At 35.3% G+C, this 25,725-nt stretch overlaps 1 protein-coding gene across 3 annotated transcripts in view; it reads left to right on the top strand.

Moving 5' to 3' along the window:
- The window catches only part of LOC134535820 (CCA tRNA nucleotidyltransferase 1, mitochondrial), a 42,807-nt gene that overhangs the window by 3,913 nt on the left and 13,169 nt on the right, over positions 1 to 25,725 (top strand). For all 3 annotated transcript variants that reach the window (XM_063375116.1, XM_063375118.1, XM_063375117.1), the window contains exons 2-9: positions 1,488 to 1,705; positions 2,867 to 3,032; positions 5,958 to 6,075; positions 6,797 to 6,923; positions 10,630 to 10,823; positions 14,578 to 14,690; positions 21,750 to 21,853; positions 23,491 to 23,663. In XM_063375116.1, the coding sequence (XP_063231186.1) occupies positions 1,488 to 1,705; positions 2,867 to 3,032; positions 5,958 to 6,075; positions 6,797 to 6,923; positions 10,630 to 10,823; positions 14,578 to 14,690; positions 21,750 to 21,853; positions 23,491 to 23,663 (1,213 nt within the window). The remainder of the gene's footprint in view (positions 1 to 1,487; positions 1,706 to 2,866; positions 3,033 to 5,957; positions 6,076 to 6,796; positions 6,924 to 10,629; positions 10,824 to 14,577; positions 14,691 to 21,749; positions 21,854 to 23,490; positions 23,664 to 25,725) is intronic.

Genomic DNA, 25,725 nt, shown 5'->3' with positions numbered 1-25,725 from the left:
AACAGCATGACCAGTAAACCTTTCTTACCTCAAAAGACTGATGTAGTCAGACTTTTGACTAACGATAATCAACTTAGTATTTTGTAGCTAATTATATTAAAACCAGCATGTAAAGAAACAAAATTAAATACTTGCTAAGTTTACACAAAATAACAGCAATGTATTTAAAGAAATTTGTAAGAAATAATGGAAACAATTATTGTAGGGTTTGTATACCTCCTTAATATTTTTATAAAGTTCTTAATTTTTTTTTGTTGTTTAAGGGCTCTTAAATATCAAACTACTCCATTTTTAAGAGCACTATATTTCCCGTAATATCTTGTTTTAAATTTTTAGAGTCACTTTTAACGCTGGCCTACATTCGTTGAAACATTTTAAAATCTAAAAGATGGACATATGTTGAAAACATTGTACATTTATTAGATTTTTCAACAAATACATTTGAGTCTCGCTAATCTGAAATAATTTGGGCTGAGACCGGTTCGGATTACCATTTTTTTGGATTAGGAAAATAATTGCTGTAATGGAACTTAATGATGTCAACTACATCTGTCGTATTAAATTATCATGTAAAAGTCAGTAACACAGCCTATTACATTTAAAAGCATGAAATCAGTAAACAGGTTGATTGTTGGGTCAAGACATTAAAAATAATATATATAATACAAAAAACCTTAATTTTTTTTAAACAGTTTTCACTTTTAACTCGTTCGGATTAGCTATATCTTTAGATTAGTGGGACTCATACTCTTCAAATTTCACAAAAGCCTCATCCAATAGGCTTTGCATTGGTACATTGGTATAGTTGGATATGAAAATATTGTTGGATTAGGGTTATAAAATGAGAGAATGTTAGAAAATGTAATTCAAAGTGAAATCTGAAAATGTTAAGTTTGTAATAATTGCTCATTGACAGAAATGCACAAATACTGTGCCACAACCTTTTATATTTTGAAAGGAGAATGAGAGGAATACACATACTAAAAGTAGTCATTGTCTAGAAAGTTACCTAGTTTAAAAAACTGGTTCATCCGTCTCCAACCAACATCAAAGTAAACTACCTTAAAACAGAGTGATTAGAAAGAGTCTGCTTACGGAATCATTCAGTACAAATTCTTCAATGAAATTGACACTAGATAATACTGGTAAATAAACTTTAATAAAAAAAATTTTAGGTAAAGATACTACACTCAACTATTCTTTGGGCAGACTGTTTCTTTTCACTCTGCTGTTTCTATTCACCTTGTTTTACGGTAGTGGATTTCCTCTCTTCCTTAACCCTCATTGTACCACCCAAGCTGGCATTGTTTCATGAGGGGTTATGCTCAGAGGGTTAAGGCAATGGGACCATCAATGTTACAGTAGGCTTCGAAACACTCGGCTCCTAACTCGGTGACGTAAGCAGATACCAGGAGAAACAAAATGGCTGGTGTGTGTGTGGTCTCAGTGTGGACGTGTGTTTCTGAAGCTTTGCCCCGGTGGTCCAGTGTAAGCGCCACTACGTGCACTCGTGGCTGTCGCGACTGGCGAGAGGGGACCGCAACATAGCCTCGACTGGACGGGGTCCCGTGGCGAGAGAGGACCCTGTCATCATGAAGCTGGACACGCCCGAGTTCCACTCCCTGTTCACCCCGGAGCTGGTGGCGCTGGTGTCCATGTTCCGGCAGCACGGCTACGAGATCCGGATAGCGGGCGGGGCCGTCAGGTATTGTCACCGTAGCTCTCTCGCATTTGTGCTTGGGTCGTGAATTTTCTCACCAGATAATCACCAAGTGTTATTTTCAAGCTATATAAGTCTCACACGCGATCATAACTACAGCACTGAAAGCAGCTTTTCATCACTATTAAATAATATTTTAACGTCCCAGGTGTTGATTGGACCAATAATCTAACTACCAACATCGTGCACACGCACGTCAAGACTAAAGCACAATATCTTATAAACTGTATATCTAGTCTTGGTCTATCTCAGTATAATACAATCCTATCATCCAAAAACCTCTTAGATCTTTGTTTTACAAACATCTCGCAATGTTCAGTATCTCATGCGGATGAAAATTTGAGACAAAACATACAATGCGATAGAGCTATCATAAATTTACAGGAAAATCCCTCAAACTGTAATAAAGACAAGAAAATTAAATGACCAACCTGGTGAGTTAAGACCGAGCTTCAAGTCCCAGCGTCACACACCATCTCTAGTTAGCATTTCTGTACGGTTATGGTTTATTCAGGACACCTCTACGAATGTGTCACTATACAGGCATTCCAGGTTGTGTTTTGTAGAACATTTTATTGCCATATAATATCTGCTATTTGTAAAAAGTCTGGAAATTATGCACGAGTAAAAATTTTGCCTGACTAATTGCATTGTGGCTACTGACTAGGTCTTCTTCTGTTGGCACTGCCGGGTAACTTTTGAAATATAATTGCTTCTATGATCACATTTTAAAAAAAATATTATTATTAAAAAAAAAATGGCATTGAAGCCGAAACTTAACTCTTATTAAACATAAATACAAAATATGACCTGGAACAAGATGCAAGCAGAAAAGAAAGATTTTATTTTTAAACTTATAATATGCATGATTAGTTTACATAACATTGAATGAACTTTATTTGCAGCAGTGTGAATCACCTGTTGTGTGCACCACCTGGCTGGCTGGTGACTGGAAACACATCAGCCCTAATCATAGTTTTTAGCAGTTTGCTCTTCCACCTAATGCACATAATTTATCAAATGTATTTATTTATTTATTTGTACGTATGTTATATATTCTGGCATTCTTAATGTTAAATTCAGTATATTTCTTGTACTTTTTTTGCTTGAAAGATTTTCTTGATGATTTTAGTATTTTGTTGGCAGAGACTTGCTAATGAAAATAAAACCAAAAGACTTGGACTTTGCAACCACTGCAACTCCGGACCAGATGAAGGAAATGTTCACTGCGGAGAATGTGCGATTGATAAACACGAAAGGAGAGAGACATGGCACCATCACACCTCGGATCAATGATAAGGAGAACTTTGAGGTGAGGACTTTATAATTTCTGCATTGATTTCATCGTCGTAAGAGTGTTCTTGTTGGTCCAGTGGACAAGGTCGAGTTAGTTACTATAAAGGTAATTTCTACACTTAATAAAAATCGGTTTATTTATGTTATTCACGCTTAACATTTCCATCAGTTTAAATTATGGTTTGCTTATTCTATGCAATTGTGTGTGATTTGAAAAGTATTTTGCTTTGTCTATGATTATAATTTTATCTTTGGTCATAAACCTTAAATTTTATTATAGTTCTTTTTTTTTTTTTTTCTCTGCATTTGTAAAGAATAGGAGTTTTCATTACTTAATTTCTGGACAAACAGTTCATGTTTTGTCAAAATTTAGAGAATCGCGTTGTTATTAACAAGATAGAGAAAAAGGTTCTTTTAGAATGTTCGTCAGTAAGCACGTTTTTAAGTTAATTCTCCAAATATCTACTACAAGAAATATGACGATATTAAATATTTCAAGCTGGATTGCTGAAAATTAGAGAAGATTTATTGATATTTGCAAGAAATTAAGTGGATTTATATAAAATTATTTACGAAGAATTACCAGTTATTATCAACGAGTCCTGAACCATTAGCTGCTGATATCGACGTGTAGAAAAGAACTTACCAGGAATATATAATTTTGAGGATAATCTAAAATTGACCTGCGAAAGAATAATCTACAAATCCAATGAAGGTTTGATGTCCGAGTCTACTTCTGTCCTGTCCAACAACGACTGACTGAAGGAAGGTGTGGAAGAACGTTTCAACTCGACGATAGAGTATCCAGAGAAGGACGATCCGTGAGCCAGTCCGATGACCAGCCCCAGGAGACCGTTCGAGAGGAGTGCCCAAAGGACTGTTTCTGGTGTGGTTTGCTGAAACCGAGGTTGGTTTGTCCCAGTCCCGTCCCGTCACTGTATAAATTTTCGTCATTACGTTCAAGATTTCTATCCACGTTAATAAACAATTATTCATTCAAAGAGACTTAAAGAATTGAAAGTTTAAACTAAAATTGTAACTCCTATTCTGCGTACATACTAACTTGACTAATTTAATTTATCGTATATTATACCGGGATCCCAGTATTAGTTTTAGACGTAGTACATGATTGGAATTCATTTTGGAGTAAGTAACTATTGAGTAGGATGTTTATTCTGGTGTAGTAGGTTTTCACTGAAACCCAGAGGTTTGCTCACCATCTGATTACTAAACGGCACACACTCATATATAATTGATTTTAGCTTATTGTAACTTTCAACATGAACTAAACTTAAAGGAGAGATAATTTTTAGTTTTTTTGATCTGAAGTAACTGATTTACACCTTTGCCTAATTATTAATATTAGGAACTTGATTACTACTTTGCACTTGGATTGATGAGTAACTAAAACCCCTGAAAGAATTCCAATTATCTTAGATTAGCAAATAATTTGACTTATACTATAGTGTGACTTATTAATTCTGTGAATCAAATAGGTTGTATGATTGTTATGTCAATGATACAACAACACTTTAATAATATACTACCATTTGTTACAGATATCACATACTATTATTTACCACAGATAAAATAGTTACAGTAAGAAATATTTTCAGTTTGGATTCTAGTAGGGTTAATTTACACTCTTCAATTCGTTCATCCTGGCAGGACACAACAGATGTTAGGAAATTGATAATAAATAATTAATAATTTCCGTTTGTCACATCAGTGAGTTCCGCGCATTACGTACAAGATTTTCACTAACATGATGTCTGAAGACAGACACCAGGATGATGGCAATGTCGTGTCGGAATGTCCGTGAATGGGACGAGTAGAGTGATATGCTGAGAACGTGTTGGATGGAGAGAACCAAAAAGTATGTTAAAGAATGAGGACACCATTCTCGAGAAGAAATTGAACACAGAACATAATGGTAATGACAGTGCTTACCAACCACTTCTGAGATACTGGAGTTGGAATATGTAGGCTAAATAGTAATAGGCTATGTAGTTCATGAGATTTGTGTGTGAATTTGACATAAACACTTTTTGTTACGCTACTAGAATTTAAAGTAAATCAGATCTTGCCTAAAACTTAATGGTTTTTTGCTATTGCAAGATGATTTTTAATTATAATTAGTCATGACTAATGTTATCAGATTACATATTACATATTGTTTTGCATCACATTAGCTTGGAAAACTTGGGTAAATAGTACTTACATTTTGTTATGCTGCATGAAATGGAAAATATGTTGAGGAAGTATAGTATGATAATAATTTGCTTTTATTCATTTGATAGATATTCACAATAATGCAAATCATAATTCCATAGACCTTTTTTTTTCTAAAAGAAGGTAAACATATTTTGGAGTCAAGTATATAATTTCAAAAATATTTTCTTTGTAGCCTGCAGTAAGGCATGCAAAAACACTTAACAAATTCTTCTTAAGTATTTACTAGCTGAATTCTGAATGATGTTCAGTTAAAAATTTATATAAATTTTCTAGTGCTAGTGCGCACAGCCTATGTACTGAATATTTATGTAATATAATTCACGAAGTACATAATTAAGGTTAAGTATATTCGATACATGCAAAAATATTATGTAGAGATTGTTGCTTGTTGATGTGATGAGCTCTTACAAGTTAAGTTTCTGCTGTGATTAACATTTGCAAGAAAAAATTAATTAATTTGTAGATGCTGCATGAGAAGTTTTATTCTGAAATCTAGCATTTATAAGTTTGAATCATTCCTCATTTAGTTTTTACATTGTGTATTAGTTTGTTTAGTGTTAAAATGTTTTTGTTATATTTTTTGCTAAACTTAAGGGTTTATATTTTCCATAGTTCACTTATCTACAATATTGTGACAATAATTATGTTAAATTCTGTGTCTGGTTCTGCTGTAACCACAAAGTTACCGTTCCTGTGTGTCTGTCAGGTAACAACTCTGCGCATTGACGTATGCACGGATGGGCGACATGCAGATGTGGAATTCACTACAGATTGGAAGCTGGATGCGAACCGCAGAGATCTGACCATTAACTCCATGTTTCTTGGTGAGTAGGGTTTCTCGAGAATGTGAACGTGTGTATTCTTTTATTTATTTATTATTTATTTATTCACTTGGTTTTAAGTCTGTTCAATGAGGTCATTAGAGGCAGACATACACTGTACAAGACAGGGAAATTGGGGAAGGGGCATATCTTACGGTAAGTAATTTTTTTGCTCAACATCCACCATGCTTACAAACACTTGGCACGGCTATTGACGAATCAGTAGCAAAGATTCGTGCTAAAAAAGAAAACCATGGGAAATGGTTTTTTTTAATTTTTTTTTTTAATTTAATATATTGAGCAAGCAATTGGGGTCTAGGGATAGTACCACCAATAACAGAACTCTATCCATGTCTTTGGTAGGTCATGATGAAGTCTTATGGAAAATAACAATGAAAAATGCTTTAAAGCTTTCAAAGAGATAGAGTTAGTATTTTTAACTGTATTTTAAAAAAATAAATCTTCCTAATCAGATATGTTATTAAAAGGTCTGGCAAATATCCACAGTTAAAATTTTTGCCTGACTACGCCATAGTTGACCTGAGTAATGTGTAAAACCCGGCTTCCATAGTCTTATTTTCAAAATATTTTTTCATAAGTATCTGTAATAAAAAAAAGAAATAATACCAGAGTGGTGAGTGAACCTGATTCGTAACTCTTGAGCACTTAGTATTTTATAATTCAGAAGTTTGTTCGGTGTTAGATGCTCTTGTTGGGCTTTCAGGACTCGATGGCGTGGTGTATGATTATTTCCATGGCTACGACGATTTGCAGGACCGGAGAGTCGCTTTCGTTGGAGATGCCGCAACACGAATCAGAGAAGACTTTCTGAGGATTCTCAGATATTTCAGGTATTATAAAGAAAACCAGTTATTTTTAAGAGCTTTCAAACCAATAACTCATTTCTCACTTAACGCAATATTTGTGTTTTTATAATATGTTAATTAAGTAGGTATGTACATTGGCAAATTTCCATTTATGCTCTCCATATCCCTGTATGCCAGAACATGGTTCGAGTCCATTCTCCATCATGAGTCACCACATTAAGCAAAATGCCACTATAATCTTTATATCACTTTATTAGAAAATATATTTTTTTTTATAAAACTCAAAATATTTAAATTTTCTCCAGATTTTTTAAATTTTAAATTGAAGTTCATGTGTTGTGGCAAATCTTGTTGAATTTAGCTTTCAGTTCACTCTCTTTAGTACATATTTTGTAAAATAATATTTGTAGTCACTTGAAACAACATATTGACTAAATGCACTACTTCATTTAGAGTAACATCAACACCACTCACTCCAGTCCTAGAACACGCCCTGCTGACTGCCTCAGCAGTAAGCATTTTTGAGCAGGAATATGGACGAGCTTCACTCGGTAAAAGTTTAGGTCCTTCTCCTCCAGCAACACACAGACCATTGCTTTCCTGCTACTGCCCGTCTGAGGTCGGAATGCTTAAATTTCCAGCACGTGCTCCATGTACGTAGTCACATACAGTTTCACAATAAAATGCAAGTTGAAATATTTTTTTTATGGGAAAAGTAAAAATATTTTACATGTTTATACCTTTTTATTTGTAAATGGTTATATACAAATATTTCACATTTTGTTTCTGCAGATGTTAAAACCTTATCGGTATTGAACCTGTAAATTCAAGATTTCATTTGTAATGTCAGTCATGATTATTTGAAGCAGGTTCTTAAACTAGATGGAAAAGTACATTTATAAGTATGTTTATGTGTCTTGTGTAAGGAGACAGATAGTGCAGTGGTAAGACACCTGACTGACCTGGTCTGGCCATTCTGATTTTGGGTTTGCATGGGTTCCTGAGGTTTGACTAAATCACTCCCAGCAAATGTTGCATACTTACTAGTGTTGATTTCTTACACCAGTGTCTGAATTGTGGTGCTGACAAAACATTAAGCTTGATAAATGATATCTTGATATGTTTTATGTATATACTGTTACCAAAGAGTCAAACTAGTTTGAACTAGTGGTGATACAAAACTAATATTCCAAAAAAACTTGTAGGGTAACAAACTTCTAAATCCTATCTGTATTTTCATGTTTCATGCCAGAAATCTGTATGTTAGTTTGTTATTCTTCTAAGCCATTATGGCAGCTGATCAGCCTAACTACATTACTGATGTTAATTACTGTTGAAAATACACGCACTCTATATTTTGTGACTGGCACTACTATACCTTTGTGTAGTTGTCATTTTTTAGTTTTATGATTTACAGTAACTATTTTATTTTTATTTTTATTTTGCTTACACTCTTAAATACAGTGAAACATTGTTTATTCGTTCCCGCATTGTAGAATTTCCCGGTTTTATTGTTCAATGTCCGTGGTCCCGAAAAAATCCTGCAAGAACAATGTTAAAAAAATCCAGTTTCCATCGTTTACGAATATTTTTTAACCCGGTTTAACGGGTTGAACTTTACAGGCTTTTTACCGATTTCACATTCAAATTCCCGAGAAATATTCCAGTTTACGCGTGTCTACACGACACGCAATACCAATATTTACATATGGCGGCCATTACTAAAAGAAAACGAATAAAGTGAGCATGACGCTGTTGCTAACAGGTTCACCAACTTCGATAAAACAACAGACGAAAGCTAATGCTCGCACGATAGTTCTTGCTTTGTGCGATTATCGACACAACAATATAACCGTGGTCGATATACTGTACATACTAGCCCAACGTAAATACGTTTCTATTTAGCGGCAGTGAAATCCTGCGAGAAACATAGACAAAATTGTTCATCCTAGCGTTTCCGTGGCCGGCCATATATGCGCGAGATTTTCTTTGTTTACGGTAAATTAGCTTTACGCATTTAACTTTAATGCACGTGTGAAATTTGTAAAGGTTCAGTGATATGTATCGGCCTACAAAAGAGGTTAAAACCATTAAAGAGCGTTTAGAAATTATAAATGCCGTTGAAAAAAATCCAGGTGAAAAACGGGTTGATTTGGCAAAGCGCTATGGTATTCCTCCATCGACTCTTAATTCTATCTTCGCTAGAAGAAATGAGATTCGGAAACAAGCAAGTCAGTTCGGCCAGTCTTCAAAAAAAAAACGGAAAATGGCAAGACAGTCGAAATACAGTGAGCTTGAGAAAGTTTTGTTTTCTTGGTTCCAGCAAGTTCGGGCATCAAACATCCCAGTGGATGGCACATTTTGTTCATTTAAAAAAATTAAGGAAGTAGTGAAACCCCTTATTTACGTTACCGTTATTTACGTTTTCCCGTTATTTGCACTATATTCTTCAGGTCCCGTTTGGTTCCCATTTAATCCAATACAATACTTTCACGCGAATTACGTCTCAAAAATCTAATCCATCCCGCTATTTACATCACGTAACAACGATAGTAGGCCTAAAAACATTGTGAAAAACGTAACTTTTATAGTCGGCAGTGAACATTTGAAATCGCAAAATAAACATATTTTATAACATGAAAAGTTGCTTTTATTTCTAAACATATAATAATTTAAGCCTAGGCGTGTAAAAGTCCGAGTAATTATAGCAGGAGGCAATCTAAAATGTACTCGGGAAAAACGTAAACTCACGAATGTATAAACGTTCTGTTACTATATTTATGTCACAACTTAGCCGAAATACTGGTACGAGACATAAACCTCACTAGATAAAATGAGCGGAGTCTTGGTAACTGTTTTAAACGTATTTTATAATTTCGGAAGTATTGTACAGTTCACGCATATTTTTTAAACTAACCATTTATATCTGGGGATCGTAAATAATTAATTATTGGTATCAAGAAATCAAGGTGAACGTAAACTTGAACACGTCACGGCAGCGAGAAAACTGGTGCGTATACCAATAAACTGGTATTAGAACTGGACAAAACTGGTACACGGGAGGTGGAGCGTTGAGTGAGTTATACTGCGCATGCGCAGCTCAGACAACAGAGAGAGCCAGCCGGCGGGTACGTCGCGCCATAACAGCTGATTGAGTACGATGACCTTTCTCCGCACACGGCGCGCTATTGACGGTAAATGTCCAATTTGCGGCCCTTTTATTTAAAATTTTTTTACTGTGGTGCAATGCGTATGTGTAATATAGCCCGCATTTGTTATGAACGCTGCAGGATGCGACTGTATTTTAATTAACTTTAACGTATTTCTTACTTTTCCCTTTATTTACACTTTCCCGCTTTTTACACTTTTTTACTTTGTCCCCATGAAAAGTGTATATACAGTATGCTGCTGGTGTCAGTTTATGGAAATACCTAACTGATTCACTGAATGTTTTTGCAATAGTACATACATTGTGCATTTGGTAACTTTAGAGTGTGTTCCCACATTGTAGGATTTCCTGGATTATCCGTTTTTTACTCATGGTCCATTGGAAAACGGATAATCAGGGTTTCACTGTATCTTAAATTGTACCACTGGAGAATAAATTTATTTGAAAAATTTAGTAATCAAATTAAAAATTTCACTAATACAGTTTCACATAGTTTAAGTAATGAATAATGAGTTTTCAGTTAATTGTCAATATATTTATGGGTTGATGATATTTTTTCAGGTTTTATGGCCGTATTGCCAAAGACCCTCACAAACATGAAGAGAAAACTCTTGAAGCGATTCAGGACAATGCAGATGGCCTGAAGAAGATATCCGGGGAGAGAATATGGTCGGAGCTGCAGAAGATTCTGGAAGGCAACTTTGCCGGAGAGCTGGTCAAGGAAATGTTGAAGCTTGATCTCGGACGTTACATGGGTGTGTGTGAGAGTAGACCATTCTTTGTCGTGTTAAGCTGGTTCTTAATATTTTTCTTAAAGATATTTACAAGTCAGAACAGGTTCATGGATAAAGCTATGAATTACACTGAATATTATTTTATACTTTTCTGAATCTGATAGAGCATTTGTGGGATGATTTAAGGAGATGTTTTAGGCATCGTCCTTCCGTAAAATTTTTTAAACATTTTTATTTTTCTACACTTGCACAGAACATTCTATAATCCTGCGTTGACAATGTTATCTTGTTTCCATTACTAGGGGCCGGAAAAATTAGCAACTTGTGACAGATGCCATTTTTTTTTTTTTGCAAATTTCCACTTTAGATGATATTTTTGCTCATTTTCAACATAAATGTTATTTTTTTGCAAAACTAGAGTAAAATACCATTCAGGTGTAAAAAACTTAATAATTTGTCACAATATTGCTAGATGTTTAATAAATTAAAGTTGCCCAAATTATGTTTGAAAATGCATCGTTTCAGACTTGCAAGAAAAAACTGTTTTTGTAGATTTTCCAAAACTGGATACACTCTTCTATTACATACTAAAACCAGTATTTACAATAAATTAGTGCTTCGTGGATTGTCTGCAACATGCGTGCACATATAATTTTACCAATTTTTACATACGTTTGTCATTTTTGGCTTATCGGCATGTCAATAAATAAACACAACTCATCCGCCATCTTGGCTGCAGTTTTTCTCTTATTTAGTGTTTACTGCACCATGGTAATATGGCTGGTGTGTATGTTTTTGGTACGATGCAAACAAAGCGGATTGTACTAATGTTTTTTTAGTTTGCGTTAGGGCATAAATGTAATCTTTTACAATTGATTGGTGTTTCCTATTGTTTTTAATAGTAGACCGCTTTTTTCCATGTTGCGGTAGTTCGGTTATTTATACTTTTTGTGACTGCAATTTTACAGCGATGTTGCAGTGATAACATACTTTCATAAACTGAGCTCCTGTGTTCATGTAATTTTGATGTAGTTTTTACAGTTATAATTTCCTGCCTTCGTTAGGCGGCACAGACAAAAATTTTTTTCGCATAACATTCATGTTTTGAGACGGACTTTGCGGTGATATTTACTACTTTAATCTCAAACCTATAGCTACAATGGGTCGAACCATTGTAACAGCACGTGAACGAGCGGAACAGTTTTAAGATGCATGGATTGTATACAACTGATGACAAAACTGTTTTTTGTAAGTATTGCAGTTGCAGTGTCACTTGGGGAAGGAAAAAAAAGATCGCTTAGAGAAACACGTGACCTCTGCTAAACACAAGACTAAGAAAGAGAAATTTGTAAAATAACCTGCACAAACTTCTCTTCTGCAAGTTGGAAACACGGAGAAATGCCGGAAACTAGATAAAGAGTACTTTGCAAAGAGGACTGTAGAGGCATTTGCCAAAGCAAATATCCCCTTGGAAAAGTTGGAGAGTAAACAACTTAAAGATTGGATCAATGAATTTACTGGCAAAGGTGGAGATTTGGGGTGTGTTAAAACTCTACGAGAGAAACACATTCCTGGTTAGTTAGGAATATTAGTTATTTAACCTAATGTATAACATTAAGATTAAACCATAACTTTTAAAAACCTAATATCAATGTGGCATGAGCCTTAGGGAAATGGAGGGGACATACACTATTTAGCTGATTACTTCACAGATGTTGTTCATTTCTTCAAAACTCCAGAAATGAAGGAAATAAACAACATTGGCATCAACTTTTTGTCTGAGCTCAGTGAAAAGGAGGTAAAATGTGTTACCAGCTCTGGTAACATTTGTAAAGGAGCATGCTAAGGAAATGGTGGATTTGTTGACTATTTTTGAAGACTCTAAGTATCCAATCGTGCATCATCTCTCCGCAAAGTTGGATAAATTGGAAATGGCTTTTGGGAAGTTGTTGAGGGGAAGTTTCTGCCAGGAACAAAGGCAGTCTTGGCAGAAGTAAGTGCCTTGTTCAGCAAGACTCAAAACTGTCTAAAAGGATCCAAGTAGGGAACACTTTCAAAATGTTGCACAAGCCTTCAACCCCGAAATGATTCTGTGCATTTAGGATGAGGAAGAAGAAAGCTGAGAGGATTTTCAGAACTACCCCAGACTAATATTTCCAGGGGTTACAAGGAAATCAATACTGTGGCTGAAAATGCTGTTAAGAAAGGGGAAAAAGTGGATGTGGAGCGAATCTTGCATGCTGTTTATACAGATTATGGAGCGTTTGTGAACCTTTGTCTTCAAGCTTTTTCGACACCAACAAACAATTTTGGCAGTGAAAGACTTCTATCCCATTACAATAATGTTGTAACAGACAGGAGAAAAAAAACTCAAAGAAAGTAATGCTGATCTTTTCACAGCACTTTCATTTCAGTGTGGTAACTATCACTCATTTTTTTTTAATCTTAAGGGGAAGAATTTTTTAGTAAGGTTGCAAGAAAGCTTGAAGTCATATAATGTTTATTAGAAATATTTTAGTATGAATTTTACATGCCAAATTGCTTTTGGTAGTATTTGCACAGAAATGCTTCAATCAAATGTTTTTTTGTACAAAATTAAATATGTATTAATGCTATTTGTAAGTATTGGTATACTTAAATACTTATTTTTTTTTACAATTAAGGTCGTTATTATTTAAAATTGAATACCATAATGAAAATGCTAATTAGGTACACAAAAAATAGATGCTAATTTGTAAAATAGTAGATGCTAATTTTGGAAAAAATAGATGCTCTTTTTTCTAGCCTCTATTCATTACATAGTAACATATGTATTGCCATGAGACAATGCACTTTCATTGAAACATTTTGTGGGAAGGTTACCTTGATATGTTTTAAGATAAAAAGGTTGAGATGTAATGCTTTTTAACTTAATACACGTTAACATGTGGTGAGTTACATTGTTTTATGGTAATGTATTATATATTAATAAGATGCACAAGTTTTCCCTATACTTGCATTTAAAATTTATGTTAGTATTAATATGTGTGTGTGTGTGTGTGTGTGTGTGTGGATTGGATGGGCTTGTAAAATCCTCGAATACCACTGAATTTCTAGTATTCACAAGATTCAAGATTTGAGGAATAAGATTCAAAGAAAATAATGGAGTAAATGTGACAATTTAAAAATTCAACACTAGCAAATTGTTTGTTTACTAGGCTTATGTATGTTTACCTTTTTACTAATTTTATTAGAGTTTCTCAAAATATTGCACTTATAATATATATGCATTTTAAGTAAATAGTTACAATACATAATTACTGATCTGGTAAACTAATAAATATATATGTATATTTGCCTTATTAAGGACCTTAAAATATGGTGAAGTGTGAAAATTGTGGAAAACAACAAAATTTGTTTGTTTTTAAAGTTCTCTATGAAATTTATCAACATTTTTATGGAAACGTGAAGTTTGTTGCGAAACACAGCATCCATTAGTTGATCAATGCCATTTCTGAAAACATAATATAGATTATAGATTTTAAACACGGGAAAATTTTTTTTCATAAGTAGTATTTTTCCTACTACAGAGTCCATTAATTTTATTTATGAACACCACGAACGTGATTTGTTTTCTTCGTGCCACAAAAGCAATTTCTCCCTTTTTCCCTCTTTCTCAAAGAATTCAGTCCCTGCCTTCACCTCACAAACTCTGTGAATTTGTTTAGTTTCTCTTACGAGACACCCTTATTTTAACAGCCGTGTGTGTGTGTGTGTGTGTGTGAATTGCACGCAGGTTTGCCGGAAACTCCCAACATAGCGGAGTTTGAAAGGGTGTGGCAGAACCTCAAAAACCTCAAGTACAATGCAGTTACACTGTTGGCTGCACTGTTTGGGAATCAGGAGGAGGTAGGATATATTCTTTATTTAACCTAGCTGGACAGTGATTCTGACGCACGTGTATTGAGTGCTTACATGTGTAGACGAGGATTGAAACCAGCTCTCTTTTTTTTCTTCTTCTTCTTGGTACGTAGTTAATTATCTGTATCAGAAAGGGAATAATAGTTGAATTAAGTTTCAACACTTAATTGGTAGAGCCAAGATTCTATGGTGTTATAAAAGAGACATAATTGCATAATAGTGGATTTAAAATTAAAAATTAAAACACATGTAAAAATAATAATAAACCAAGCACAATTACATTGATCAATTGCTTGCAGTTTGTGGTAAGACACTTAAAATATTTACGCAAAACAATAATACTACATATACTGATAAGAGTAAGTTCAACAAAAAACTGCAAACAAAACGTCTGATAATCAAAAAATCAGTATGCAGTGATAAAAGTCCAAAATCATTATGATGTCTCTCTGTAGGCTGTTGTCTGTATGGAATCAGCTACAGACTGCTTTTATTTACTTTATAAAATGAAACCATAGAAACTAAATACCTTTATTTTTACTTTGTACGTACAATTTTAGGTTTTTGAATAAAATTCAAACAAAAGATTTATGAATTTAATTCTATATTTTAATAGCTGAAATGAGGTATTTGAGGTTTATATTTTGCTGCATTTCGGTGTTATTGACTTCAATAGTGGTGTTTGGCAGTGTAGTGACTTTCATTTCATTTGGTGGTGTATTGTCTTGATTTTGCTGTTAAATTTGGTTTTATCACTATTCACCATGTAATCTTGCCTCTATTACTTGGTATTGACTATTGAGGTGACTAGATCAATGAGGGGTTAAATGTTGATTAAACCCTCATTGTAGGTTCAGACCACTAGACCATTGTAGCCCTGTGCTTCAGAATAATATAATAATCCTAAGCTCTTCTGTACCCAACCATGCTTTATAGTACATGTCCAGCTTAACTTTTAATGCTTAGTTATATTTTTGATCACATCTGGGATAGAAATGACAGTCGGAGCACTTGCTCTGTTACAATGTTATTTAAAAAATGTCTTGAGGAATTCTAATTAGGGACGGGAAAACCGATTCCCAATTTCATCGATACCTACCGATTCTACTTAAATAATCGATAATCGATGATAAAAGTCGATTCCCGCATGTAGCAAAAAAAAATCATTTCACAACATTGCAAATCTGTCAGATACAATTATTTAACGACTCTTTGAGTGGGGTTATGACTGACTAGACGCATATAATTATAACAGTCATATTTCCCCAAATAAACAATATCTAAAACTAGGGTCGATGTTATAAACAAGTCAAAGTACAAAAATTATTTATAAAAAATTATCACTGCGTATTAGGAACGGGCGTATTCATTTCGCGATCGCGATTAAACGACGATAAACGCGAAATCACCGTAAAATACAGTTTTTACGCGAAATCGCCACAACACAGCGTTTTTCCACGAAATTTAGTATTAAAATGCGAAATCGCAATGTTTTTACAGGAAATTTAAATACTGTGGCTGTATCCGAATACTGGCCTAATGGATCCCTTAGCTAAGGGATCCACTAAAAGTGCATCGTAGTGGACGCGGCCATCTTTGTGTTGAATCCGAATTCTCACAAGGGATGCCGATGCATCCCTTCACGCATCCACTAATTCGAGATTTCTAGGGATGCAACACTCACATCCACTAACGCGTCCCTATATCCATTAGCTTCGGAATTGGGTTTTATTTTGTTTGTGTATAATATTACTTCAGATTTTCTGCAAAATATTTGTTTAAAACATTATAAGCGAAAGTGATAACTTAAACTGAGACAAATGAAGACGTTAATAAATATAATAAAAATACGAATTTAAACTTAAAGGATAATTCAAAACTCATAAGTATTTTTAAAGTTTACAATTTATAAAATGTATTTTATTTGGATCGCTAACATATATAACATACACGTTACATTATTTTTTAATTGGTAGGTATTTATTATTTACGTTTTGCTGAATATTCGTAGATATCCCTACACAAAATGGCTGCGTGAACATTAGTACGACTGACAGTCAACAGGTGGTGCTAGTAGTAAAAGTATTCGGATACTATCCATCCATTAGAAATGCGTCCTCTACATTGTGGCTGCATTTGCTAAGGGATGTAGGGATGTGTGTGCTAAGGACGCATCCCTATGTATTCGGATACAGCCTGTCTAAAAGACATGTCTCGTCACTGGTAAACAAACACCGCAACATGGCCGCCACGAAACATTAATCATAAATGCAATAAAGCAAACAAAAGCTTACACACGCTCACGTTATAATGTTAAACCCAAAAATATAGTGTAAAAATACGCAAAACTACTGCGTTTATTTTCCTTTCCGGCATAATGTTTGGATAGATATGACAAACAGGCGAAGTTTTAAAGCTTACGCACACCGCTCGGGGCACTGACGTCAGCTTGGAACAGCGACAACGGATAAATACAAAAGCAAGCAGATGATTGGGCGAACTGTGTTTGGAACAGCCTTACGTGAATGGCCATACCACGTCAGCCGGGGGCGCTGGCATATAGTTGGAACAGCGTCGTAGTATCAAGCAGATTATTACGGGCGAACCAGGTACCAGGCTCTGTACTTCGTCACCCAGCCGTACGTGGCAGCACAAGCATTTTAAAACGCGCCAAAAAGCGGAAAAATGTAAACAAACATTCATTTTCTAATGGTGTGAAGATAATGATTAGTTGGTCAACAGTGTTTTATAGATTTTGTTGGGTCGTTACCACAACGCCTAAATAACAACGAATGAATTTGTGTGTGTTTCTTAAATGTAACTTAACGCTGAAATACCACAATCAAGTACGTACAACACTTTCATTTGCTAGTTCTCTAGTTGCTTAATTTTGTTACTGTTTCATTTCACAATTTTTTTAGTTAATTTGTACCCTTCTCTAAGTTAGGCAAGTTGTATTAACAAAAATAATTTATACTGCTCAAGGAAAGCTTAAAATTTTTTTTATAGTTTATTTCGTATTACAAAACAAATTTTAGATTAGTTTGACCCCTTCGACATATGAGCCATTAACTTCTAATGATGTAAACATTTATATGAGTTAATGTTAATAACTTAGTTGTGTACTCAAATTTGATAAATATGAATTTATGATATATGGATTGAAAGCTGAAAAAAAAATGTTGCAAATAGAATTTGAATTATTTAATATTAAGTTAACTAGGTGAATATCGAGAATCGAAGGATTTTTTAAGGAATCAATAATCGGGTATCGGAATCGAAAATTTTGGAATCGTCCCGGCACTACATTTTTTTTTTTAAATTATTATGCAGGAAATTTTCTGAAGTTTTATTTTCGTTATATGGTTTACTGTAGTTTGAATATTAAATGTTGTAATAAAAATCTGTTTTGATACCATTAATTTTTTTTTTTAAATTGTTCTCACCAGTTATATGCATTTAAATTTGTTTCATAATAGCATTGTTGGTATTACGTTTAAATCGTAAGCACAAAGCAATGATAAAAATTATTTTGAACAGTATGTACCAAAAAACTATCACATTTTATTCCTTATGCCAAATTTTACACCTTATCTGTTCTTTTACTAAACTGTGTGTCAATAGTTGTGACCTGTGCATTCATGGATAATGAGTTTAAAGGCCTTTTCTCACAATCATTAATTATTTGATTCAAAAAGTTGTGTGATTGTTTTTCAGGTCACTTTAAATAGCCCATAAAGTACTTAGTCATTTGAAAGATGGATGAAAAATTCCATTATACACTCATATGCAACGAAATCGACTTACCCCTCAAGTACGCACAAAAATGCATAATTTTTTTAAAATGGCTATACTGATTTCACAAAACATTTTATTTTTGACAGTTTAATTTTTTATCTTTGCACGGACTACTTTATCAGTAAAATCTGTACATTAGTTTTCAAATTAACTTGATCTGAATGTAAGCATAGAAAAATGCTGTCTGTAACCATGTGTTGCTCACCGCAATTATTCCAATTTGTCTAACATTTCTCATCAGTCGCTTATCGGACATTGACTTGAACACATCTCTGCACGTTTCATTCATTGTTTTTGCAAAACCATGGATACTACGCCAGAAGAAGCCTCAAAAGTTGTTGCTTTGTTGCAAGCTGGCTGCAGTTAACAAGAAGTTGCTCATGATCTGACCTTGAGCCAATCTACTGTCTCAAGAGTACTCAGAAGGTTCCAGGAGGTACCTTCACTCGGAGACCACATACCAGCCGGTGCTGGCGTACATCTCAGAGGTACAATCTCTTTATCGTCTCAACTTCACTGCGAAATCGGTATCTCACGGGCGTCGATGTGCAACAGGAGCTGAGACAAGTTCGAGGAGTAGCTGTTAGTCAATAGACAGTCAGAAGACGTTTGAAGAAAGCCAACCTCGCTCCAAGATGACCCGCTAGAGGCTCAAAATTGACCACACGTCACCGCTAAGCGCGACTCGAATTTGCTCGAGAACACGTCAGTTGGAGCATCAAGCAATGGCAGTTCATCATGTTCACTGACGAGAGTAGAATATGTGTCCAGGGTGGTGATAGGAGAGGCCGGGTCTACGGGCATCCAGGAGAGCGATGTTCACGGTGCTTTTTCGCTGAAACAGTCTCGTACGGTGGCGATTCCAGCATGATGTAGGCTGGCGTATCCTTTGAGGAAAAAGCATATCTTGTTTACACAGGGTGGCCAGCCAACCGGGAAATCGGGAAATACGGGAAATAGCCAGGATTTCTTAAAAAAACCAGGAATACCTGGAATCAACCAGGAATTTTTATTAGAACCGGGAATTTTTTTATGGAGTAACGATCACAATAACATACGGCTGTTAAATGAGCACGTTCACCACCCGTCAAAGCACGACAGTGTGCTCGTGTGCTATATTTTGTGGAAGTTAATTTGTTCATATTGCATTTAAAAACTTTTGTAGTACGTAAGAAACCGTTAACAATTCAGACTTCCATACTTATTATGTTTCTGTATTCAAAAGCAACAGCATTTTGGCTGAAAATGTTGTTGTAGGATGGTAGTAATTTCTCGCACGGCATGTTGGTAGCACTAGTTTTGTATGTATATTTGTTTTTACTTTGCGCTCATGTTGTTGCGTCACGGTATCACGGATACTTTTCTCGAGTTTTTTTAAAAGTTTAGTTGTGCGGGACGTTGTTTTGAATCTTTTAATCTAACATGTAATTGGCGCAGACTATCAAAATGTCAACGAGTTCGGTCACCACATACAATGACAAATGTACGGAAGAGTTTGAATGGGTGGAGAAAGATCCAAAGTGCGGGACAAACGCTATTTGCAATTTCTGTAATGTTAAAATCTATATCGGTAGCATGGATGGGAAGAACAGCATTAGCCAGCCACGCAAGAGGGGCAAAACACGTGCGTTTGGTGTCAAGTAATTTTTGTGACGTGAGATTATAAATTTTTTGTTGGTGGTAGGTTTTGTTTTAAGCAAGTTCATTGATTTAATTTTTAAGCCTATAGTTAAGTTGTCTATTGTTTAACGCCAATAAAACATTATATTGTGTGTGCTTTGTGTAACAAAAATGCAAATTGTATGCAAATATTGATAAAAACCACCCTTGAAAAAACCTGGAAAAAACCAGGAATTTTATTATCCCAGAAGAGTGGCCACCCTGTTACATACCTGGTGGAAGTTGGGTCTGACTGCTGAACGATACATTGAGGAAATTCTCCTGAATCATGTTGTGACCTTCGCAGGATGTATAGGGGAAGACTTCATGTTGATGCATGACAATGCCTGGTGTCATACAGCGCGTACCATTTGGCAATTCATGGAGGAGGTTGGTCTCGACGATGGTGTGGCCAGCCCTCGGTCCCGACTTTGAATATATATACTGTATAGAAGTCGCGAGTGGACAGGATTTACTCTACATTTTTCAGGACGTTTGATGAGCAGCTTGGGAACTTCACCGCTGCAGTGCGCTGCCCTAACGCCCTGTATCGTCTTAGTTGTTATTTACACGTTAGAGCGCAGCACTGTCGCCTGCTGTCATTCCCCCGCACCCCCCACCGAACATTCACTGCAGCTCAAGGTCGTTCAACGGGAGTTTGTGCGTCACAAAACTGTAGGGATGAGAGGTGGGGTAGAGGGTGGGTGGAGGACAACGCGTGTTTGAGGGAGGGTGGGGAAGGGGTGTTTGAAGAGTTCCACACTTGTCCGCTAGGGACCACCACAAGTCGATGCCCTGGAGATGGTGGCGATTGCGGCGGTTAATTAACCAACTACCTCAAAACGTATTATAAATTTTAACCTGGGCTGGCGAATTCTATACAGTATTTATATTCAAAGGTCCCGATATGAATCTGATTGAGCATTTATGGGTCAAGCTCAAATGGAGAGTCTGAGCCAGAAATCCGGCCCCATCTGACCTCAGCGAGCTCAAGATTGCACTAAAGGAGAAGTGGAGTGGGATGGATCCCCCAACACTTCGTTGAAACCTTAATAAGGTCTATGAGGAACCACATGCGAGCTGTTGTAAAGGCAAGGAAAGGTAATACCAAGTATTGATCAATGAAGTTTTGTTTGTTTTGCTTGATTCTTTTGTTGTAATTTAATTTTAAATATCACCAATTGATTTTTCATAGACCTGCATTTTTATTCAAAATGCATTATAAATAAAAATACTGAAGAAATGTCCATGATAATGGTATCATTGTAAAGTAAAAACATTAGGCTTTCAAAAAAAATGTTTTGTGAAAATAAGTTAAGCCATTTAAAAAAAAAAATACCTTTTTGGGCACCTTGGAAGTGTGAGTCGATTTAGTTGTAACCGAGTGTACATATAGAACATATTCAAATTGTAAATCATTTTTGAAGTCATAACTATTAAATTATTTTAGCAATAAGTTGACTGCGGTTATGACTTATTAGTTATCATGTACTTTCAAGGGATTGAATTATTTAGATAAAAATTGAATGTGATTTGAGGGGCAAGTTGGTAATGTACTATGTGAATTGTTCTTTCTTGCTTGATTGCCAGGTGATTACATTCCACACTCGTGTGAAGTTGTCTGCATATGAACGAGACCTTTTGTTATTCATCGTTGCACACAGAGAGAACAAACCTTCAACAAAACCAATCAGGTAGGAGAAAGTACAGCATTGGTACAGTCTGTGCTTGGTAAGAGCATATTTAGTTTTGTTGGAGTAAATTACACTAAATTGAACCAGAATCCAAGTACAAATGCAAATAATGTGCAATATAATTGAATGAAGGAGAAATTGTGTATATTTATGAACAAGTGACTGGGTGAAATTGTGTAAATGACTGTTTTTGCTGCTCTTGCACTGGAAAGAACTCTTGCGATCAACTGGAAATTTGGATACATTCCTCAACACACAAATCGTAATCAAAATTTAAATTTTAATCAACTTTGCTAGGTATTAAAGTTTATTTGTGAACCATCAATAATGTGTCATGTGTGGCTTTTTTACTTATAAACATCAAAATTTTAGGGATATTTTAATTTTGCTCAGTGTACAGAGCTATATTGTCTCATTATAGAGCTTTATTTGCAACCCAAATAACACGATGCCTTGTGAGAAAGCATAACTATCCCATTATTAAAATTTTTGTAGAACATGTTTTGTAAACTTATGCAAGAGACCTTATTTTTAGCTGGTATCAAAAAGATTAGTTTGAGAGTATCTTTTAGTGGAAATATCTAGTATCATCCTTATAAACTATATACTATAATATGTTTCAATAAGGGTTATCACCATATATGTACGTATTTCTGTCTATACCACTCACTGACCTTATGTTATCACTAATTCTCTGTAACTACATATAAGACCTACAGACTATGAATTGGGAATGTATAATACTTTTGTTACATTAGGCATCCACTAAGAACAGATTTTACGAAAATCAGTATCCTAGGGGGGTTTAAAGGGTATTAAAGATCAAAATTCTAATTTTTCAAGTACCTATACGTCCTACAGACTTCAAACTCGGCATGAATGTTCCTGAGTGACACTTTTGATTTTTAAAGTATCCAACTTTATTCAAGCAAAACATATACCAAAAAAAAAAAAAAAAACTAAATATTTTCGTGAGTGATTGTTAGGCGTCCAATGTTATAAAGCTTTGCAGCAAATATGAAGCTTCACATGAGAACGTGAAGCTTTGCATTACAACCGAAGCTTCAAACAGAAATGAATAGCAAATTTTCTTGCAAAGTCAAATTGAATATTAAGAGAGCTTTGATTGATTTCCTTAGTTGAAGCTTTTAACAGGCCTATTTAATGTAAACCATTATTAATCAGTCATCCACACTTATTTATGCACAGATATATAACAGGAAAAAGGAGGAAGAACATATTTTTGTGCAGTTCGTCATTTTTGCGTCAGTGGATAAATGGACGTAGTTATGCAAAAAGGAACCAACCCACAATTTTGTTATATTTTATTTGAAAATAAATTAAAATAGTACAAGGTTGATCCTACCGTCGTTGCTATTATTATATCAGTATTTATACTAGGACTAGACCATTAAAATTATACTCACATTATATTATCAATAGGAGAATTACATTTTGTAATTAACTTTTACTTCAAAATACTCAGAATAGGTTTCATGTGGGTTGGTTCCTTTTTGCATAACTACGTCCAAATATAGTGTATAAAACAGGTTATCTTATTAGTCTGAGCTAGGATGTACATCTCGCTGACGGGGGGACTGCACGAACGAGGTCGGAGAGTGTGTGGCGCTGCGCAGGCCGTACCAGCTGCTGGTGATAGGCAGCAAGTGGAAGGCGTCGGAGGCGCAGGCGTGGGTGGCGGAACTGCTGAGGTACCGCGGGGACCCGGAGCTGCTCCGGCAGTTCGAGCAGTGGCAGCCGCCGAAGTTCCCCGTCAACGGCCACATGCTGAAGGAGCACGGGGTGCCCGGTGAGCCAGCCTCCTGTAGGATGAGAGCCATCTTCAATTCTGAATTTTGTTTAATTTACGCTTGGCCAACGTTAGAGGTGGGTTGCAGAGTATCAAACTGCTACTTTGTTACTGAAACACACCTGTATCAAGTACTGCAAACGAGTACACTATTCAAGTATCAAGTACTTTTGTATCAGTTTAGAATTCGCCTGGAACAACACCACGGCCAATGTGCGCAGAACCCGATCGCAGATGACGGTCACTTGGGCAGAGCTTGTGAAAGGGGAGGGAGCGGCACGGTGAATAAGGGATAAAAAAGGGAAAGAATGTAGGGGTGGAAGCGCAGGGGAAGCCTAAGATGTACATCAAGTTCTGTCTCTGCCCGAACACGCCCGAATATTCACCTTCGGCCAACCTCGGGTTTATTTATATATATTTATATTTCTCTTTTTATTTTAATGTAGCTATACTAACCTAACTAACCGTCCATAGTGTTTTAAAGTGTTTTAATGTAGCTAACCCAGACTTGCCAACTTTTAAAATTCTCAAATAGTACAATGAGCAAAAATGTTTAAAAAGTGCGTAAAATGCTCGCGGGAGTTTTGGAACAAGTATCTGTAAAAACTTATGTCCTTATAGAGATGTTATCAAAACTTTTATGACCTGTTGAGCACCGTCTTAATGGCATACATAATATGTGCATTCAAATAAATAAATATTCTGGAAGGAAAAAAAAAAATTGACAAGTTAAAACTTATATAAACATACTAAGATATACAACTCAAGTCACACTTACCTTAATTTCCCAGAAGTGTTAAAACTTATAATGGTGTTTGGTTGAATATTGGTTGATATATATTGGTTGATTCTTAGTTGAAGTCAAACAATTTAAAACACATATTTAGAGTTTTAAATTTCCTAACAGTCCATAAAAGTAGCACACACTCACAATACCACTTTAAAAAACTGGATAAAATCACTGCTTCTTCAGAGAAGATGCAGTAGCTTTCTTCGCTTTCTGTAAAAAGTCATCTGAAAATTTCTGTTCATAACAAACACCTGATTTGTTGCATTTCATAACCAGCAAACTTTCTAGAGATTTGTCTGAAAGATGAGGTCTGAACTTAGTTCTGTTCTTGGTCACGAGACTGAATACCCGCTCACACTCAGCATTGCTGTGAGGAACACTCAATACTGAGAGCATTACTTTTGCTAATCTGTCATATTTTGGCAGTCCATCAGCACCCACAACAGAACTTAATTTAACCCACTTTGCATCAATTCTGTCTTCCTTGTTTATGATGGAAGATACATCTTCTAGCTGAAGTGAAATAAATTGTTTTTGTAGCTCGTCAATTGCACAGTCATTACTCTCATTTTCTTTTACAGGCAATATAAAGGAAAATTTTTCCAGGAAAAATTTTATGTCAGAAAATGAAGCCCTTTCAATCCTGTCAACATCTACAACTTCTGCTTTTTGCAACACTTCTTCGTTTAGAGGAAACTTATGTAACATATAGTCACAGGCAATTATCAAATACTTTTTAACTGAAGTGAAAAAAAAAAAACAATTTTGTCAGCTTCACTCAACATGTCAACAACCCTTGAAGTTTGACAACCAACTACTATTTCTGAATTTTCTAGCTGGTTTCCAGGCAAGTGATACTTCACTTCATGCAATTGTTTGTTCTTGATAGCTACTGGTTTGACAAATTTGGATAAGAGTTCCTGAAGAAGTCCACAAAGTAATTTCCTGACAACATGTATTTGAGGAGTCGCTGACTGCAAAATGACATTTACTTTATTAAAAGAAGGTGTCACATGAAGCAAAAAATAACATATGGCATTGTTCAATGGTGAGGATAAAAACATAAATATTTTTTCTTCCCTTGTGATATTTGAAATTATGTTTTTTAAGCTCTGCTTAGCATTACCTGGTGAAGAATGAGTCAAACTTTCCTTGTCTGAATCCAACTTTCTTTTCTTTCCAAATGAAGTCGAAATGTCTTGTGTTTCACGTTTTTTTGCACACAGGCCAGATTTTGATCTTGAAGCTTCAGTTGATTTGGACTTAATTTCC

This window comes from Bacillus rossius, chromosome 10, assembly GCF_032445375.1.
Source record: "Bacillus rossius redtenbacheri isolate Brsri chromosome 10, Brsri_v3, whole genome shotgun sequence".
Classification (NCBI taxonomy): domain Eukaryota; kingdom Metazoa; phylum Arthropoda; class Insecta; order Phasmatodea; family Bacillidae; genus Bacillus; species Bacillus rossius.
This window is presented reverse-complemented; position numbering and strand designations above follow the sequence as displayed.